Below are 5,290 nucleotides of genomic sequence, written 5' to 3'. Positions count from 1 at the left end.
ACTTAGTTCATAAAAAGATTTGAATGTGTAGTATTACTCTTACATATATATAAGTAAATACTTATTTAGAAATTTACTTCTCGTACAATTAGAAGCCAATTCTTATTGAGATTCATAATTGAGAAAATTCTTTCAATTAATGTAGTTGTTATGAAAAAAAAATTAAAGCTAATATAAAAAAAGATAAATAATACCCTTTCGAGTCGATTTCTAAGAAAAAAACATAAATTTTATTTAAATTGAGAAATGATCATTCTAATGACATCTAATATAAAATTCTTAAATTGACTATAAAGTACCAAAAATTGAGTAAAAAATTATTATGGGGTCAAATTCAATAATTTAGTGGAGACAAATAAATATTATTATCATATACTATTCAAAAATTTTTTAAATTATAGCGGGGCGGTTATCCCCACAATCATATACATACATCCGTTCCTGGCAACAAAATAAGAATATAATAATAAGAAAAAATATATTTTGTTTTATTATTTTTTTAAAAAATTGGAAACACACATGTAAACTATAACTTACTTTATTATGAACATAAAATATATTATTATTATTATTATTATTATTATTATTATTATTATTATTATTATTATTATTATTATTTCGTTGTTATAATTATTTATATATATTTTTAAGTTGATTTTGTCGTTTCTTTTTTTAAGAAGTTAATTTTGTTATTAGATAGTGTGAATTTTATCTTCATTATTAGCTTTGTAAAATTGAATTTTATTATAGGATTTAACAATGACAATCGGTATAAAAACCTTACAGAATAGATACATTATATATAATTGAATTGAGTTCTTTCCACGGTTTTTAAAAAATAATGCAAATAAAAATAAAAATATATATTATCTCTTTCTTCCTCTCTTAGTTCTTATTTTGACATTATTGTGTTGGGCTTGGGAGAGTGAATATTGAAGGTATAACGTAAAATGACAAAGTTAGAAAATAAAGTAAGACTTAAAAATTGATTTGATGGAGAAAAACATAGTTCATTAGAAAAGAAAGAAGAAGAAAAGAAAAAAGAAAAAAGATGAAAAAAAATCAATTAAAGAAAAATATGTCTTTAAGAGAGAAATAAATAAAAAAATAAAAAAAATATGTCGTTAATAAAAAAAAGAAAAAGCGAAATGTATGCTATATAATTATCAGAATTTATTATTTATTATTATTATTTTTAGTTATCAATCTAATTTTTTAATTTAATAATTTAACAATATACTTTAGCTCATATTTTTAAATATTAATGACTAATTAATAGTCAAAAAATAAATTTTAATAACTCTTTAATATTTTATCAAAAATTTATTTCTTCTTTTTAAATATTTTATTAATTAATTTTTTTAATAATTTTGATAAAAATAAATCTCTATTAATAATTAAATCTTTTTAAGATAACAAAGTTATATATTATCGGCTCTGCTAGTTAGACAACAAAAATTATGAACAACGTGAACAATAGGCTGCACTCTTGACCCATAGAAAGGCAAGAAAAAAAAAGTCCATCACAAATTACCCTTCAAAAAATCTTACTTTCACCTTTTATATTTTAACCATCCACCTTCTAACCCTTTTACCGTCGTATATCCCTTCCCAAACCCTCATTGCGCCGTCAATCCCTCCCTCCCGAGACAGCCTCAATGACGTCGAGCTTCTTCTCCATCAAGAACATTAGTTTATAATAAAAATAACCATTCACATACCTAGTAAAATAAATATCCAGCAAATATCATTGCATCTATTTAAATCCAATCCAGATATTTATTTCTCCTGCAAACAAGATGTTTATTTTTCATATAAATAGGATGTTTGTTCTTAATGTGAATCACATCCAAAAAAGGAGAAGAAGAGGAAAAAGATAAAGAAGAGGAGCAGGAGAACCATGCGCGGCAGAGGGAAAATGGCGACGAGACAGCAGCAACGCTGCCCACGAAGAGCGAGGCAGTAGCAATGACGCCCATGGAACGTGAGCACAGTGGCGCATGGGGAACGCGCATGACGGCATCACTCGCACGACGATAGCCGATAGCGGCAACCTAGACGACGGCACTGATGGGGCTGGTGGTCGACGCAGCGATGGCGTCAAGAGCTTGGCGGCAATAATGATGACCGTTGATGGAGAGATCGACGCTAGTAAGAAAGCTGGGGGGATGCAAAATGGCAATACTGAGAGGGGATGGAAGAGAAGCTGGTGCGACGACGGGGTAGGGGCAACAGCGTTCTTCTGCATCTAAACGGCTATCTTCGGTGATGACGGTGGGATATGGTTTTGGACCTGAAGGATTGGCGCAGACGTTGAAATTATAATTATGGTGGGATTTAAAATTACCATACGTAGTATGAATATGTTTAAGTGCTAATTCTAATATTTTAAATTTTAAAATCTGATAATAATTATTTAATTAATTAAAAATTTAGATTTTAAGTTAATTTTATTTTTTAACCGTTGTTTACGTTGTTCACTATATATATATATATTTTGTTCCTCTGTACTTTTTCTTATATTTTTTTGGTGTCTAAACAAGGAAAGAAACAAAGCAAACACTATCCTATATTCGAGCGGATGATTTGATGGAGATTAACACAAGGCTCAGACCAAATAACATAATTAGAGTTATTCTTGGCACCATATTTAGCCATCTAATCTGCAGCTCTATTTGCTTCTCGGGACACCCATTCAACGTGAACAAGCCAAAGACGAGATAAAAGCTCCTGAATCTTATGAACCAAATCTGTTACTTCAGATGAATACCCACTTGTAAGCTCATGCATGATGGGCAGAATGTCAAGGCAATCCGTTTCACATATAATATCTCTCAAACCACAATCTCAAGCTAAAACCAGCCCCCTCCAAGCAGAAAATAATTCACATATGATGATAGACCAAGGGGGAATAATGCTTTCAGAGCAGCCCGAGATTCAATCTCCCTTAGAATCTCTAATAATACACCCAAATCCCGCTAAATTTGAATCCATATACAAGCTTGCATCACAATTAACTTTAAAACTATTGCCTACTAGTGGTTCCCAACACAGGCAATTTCGGAGAGACCTAAAGGCATTGTTTCGATTCTTGTAAACCTGTAAGTCCTTGGCGGTAATTCTAGCCAAGGCAACAACCTTGTGGTCTGTCCAAGGGTTGTCAGTATTGAATATGTCATTCCACCTATGTCTCCATACCCACCAAAGCCCTGCACCAAAGGACGCCTCATTGTTAGCCAAGACCTTTCGAAACCACTCTTTAAGAGCAGTACCAGTCGTTGAGTCCAGGATACTAGGATCTAACATATGCTAAATTGCCTTTGATCGTTCACAATCTCTAAGGCAATGCTCCATAGTCTCCTGCGCCTTGTTACATCTCTTACACATATCTGAAGAAGCTAAATACCACTTAAATCAAAAGGTCTCAGTTGGTAGAGCATCATGTAAGTCAAGCCATATAGTAAATTTGTACTTTTCCTTATATTATAGGCCTGGAACATGTCCAAACCTCATTTTAGAATAATGACTATGTCAACTTTTATCTATTATAAATAGATGCATATACTTACTCTTCGTTTTTGCTTGTTAATATATTATTGAGTGACATCTTATTCTTAGAGAAAGGCCTACATATACAAGTTTTAATTAAAGATAGCAAAAAGGTTAAAAGCCAAGAATGTATGTATATTGATCGTTGATTCAATCTTAGAAGAAACAACTCAAATAATACAATCTGCATTCGAATTTGACAAAAACACATGACTAAATCTTACTATCATCATCAATAAATAACAAAATGCCAACTTTGCCCTTACTACATGAGTTTTGTTAGTAGTTCAAATGGACAGTGATCCTCAGCAATGTCTCAGCACCATCAGTGGCAATCTGCCCTGGTGGTATGAGACTCCTGACCTCCGCAAAGCCCTTAGCATTCTTGAACTTCCCAGTCCCACTGATCACCGATAACTTCGACATGGCGCTCCCAATCTTGAACAGTCCGTACAAGTTTAAGCTGTCACCATACTCCCCTCCTTCAAACAGTGCTGTGAATGCCATCATTTGCCGGCTCCCATCTGCTGAACTTGCAACATAAACCCCCTGAGCCTTCCCAACTATCTGCGATCCCAACTCCGGTTGCACCGTCAAAACATCATCGATCACAGTTATTGTGCCGAAACCAAGTCCCAACGCATCAGCTCCTAACTGTAACTGTCCGTTACTATTTCCTGCCAATAACGTTTGGAAGACTCAAAAATAAATTTAAACAATCTAAATTATCTCATTTAGCATTTAATAAATACTGTTCCATTAGAATAATTATGTAATTTTAGATGTAATAAGCATAGCTACGTAAATTCACTAATTAACTAGTGTATTAATTCATCTATGTACCGGAGTAAATTTTTTTCACATAATATTTTACGTATAGCGTATTGCGTACTGCATATTCATTCCCGGATCAAAACTTGCTGCGTTTATATTATAAGCATGAAATTATAGATATTAAGTTAAATAAATTAACTTAGTTATTATCTCTCTAACATTACCATTTGCCGCAAAGGTGGTGCCAGCCAAGCCGGTGCCGAGTGGGGTACCAAAAACGCCATTAACAGTGGGAAGAGCACCGTTGGCGTTGGGAATGGGAGTCCCACCTTGTGGGGTTTTGAATCCTATTGGGGTTGCAAAAGTAACTTGGCCACTGTAAATGTTCCCAAGTAACCCAGTAACTGGTCTCGCTGTTGGGTTGCTTCCACCAAGAATGTCATGCATGAACAACTCAAGAATTGGTTCTTTTCCTGTGGCTTGAACAGGGTTAACTGCAGCCGTGGCATTTGGCATTCTTGCCATGATTGTTAAAGAAATAACCAACATTACAAGGGATAATAGTGTAGATAATGCTCCCATAGACATATTGCCTTCGATGAAGAGGCTCTGTTCTTGAAGAATGGATTATGTTGGACTGGATGATTGAAATGAAATTCAATACCTTAGCTTGGAGTTATATAGCACGGAAATAAAGACCTAAGAGTGCATGGGCAAGTAGTTGACTTGTGAGACATGGGATCGGTGTAATGATGTTGTTTTGAAATTAATATTAAATTAAGTAGTAGATTAGTTGTACCTTGACCAAATTGGAACGAGACTCAATTTTCAGGAATAGTGAACATTTTAATCTCTATTATCAACTTTTAATTTCTTTTCTTTAAATGCTGATATTATACAGTTAAATATTGAGAAATAAAATTATATATTTATATGTCTGAAAAGAATCTTAGAATATCAATTGAAT

At 33.2% G+C, this 5,290-nt stretch overlaps 1 protein-coding gene across 1 annotated transcript; it reads right to left on the bottom strand.

Moving 5' to 3' along the window:
- Positions 1-3,710: 3,710 nt before the first annotated feature.
- Positions 3,711-4,959, bottom strand: LOC112719248 (dirigent protein 18-like). Its single transcript, XM_072211428.1, has 2 exons — positions 4,548-4,959; positions 3,711-4,226 (listed from the first exon to the last, which is right to left on the bottom strand). Exons 1-2 carry the CDS (start codon positions 4,909-4,911, stop codon positions 3,829-3,831), a joined length of 762 nt encoding a protein of 253 aa, XP_072067529.1. The 5' UTR covers positions 4,912-4,959; the 3' UTR covers positions 3,711-3,828.
- Between the last annotated feature and the right edge of the window lie 331 nt (positions 4,960-5,290).

This window comes from Arachis hypogaea, chromosome 2, assembly GCF_003086295.3.
Source record: "Arachis hypogaea cultivar Tifrunner chromosome 2, arahy.Tifrunner.gnm2.J5K5, whole genome shotgun sequence".
NCBI classification, from domain to species: Eukaryota; Viridiplantae; Streptophyta; class Magnoliopsida; order Fabales; family Fabaceae; genus Arachis; species Arachis hypogaea.
Note: the sequence above shows the minus strand (reverse complement) of the source record. Positions and strands in the feature narration are given on the sequence as shown.

Coding starts and splice junctions, on each gene's coding strand:
- LOC112719248 (XM_072211428.1), bottom strand. CDS start 4,911: ATGTCTATGGGAGCATTATCTACACTATTATCCCTTGTAATGTTGGTT. Junction 4,227..4,547: donor CACCACCTTTGCGGCAAATG/GTAATGTTAGAG, acceptor CGTTATTGGCAG/GAAATAGTAACGGACAGTTA.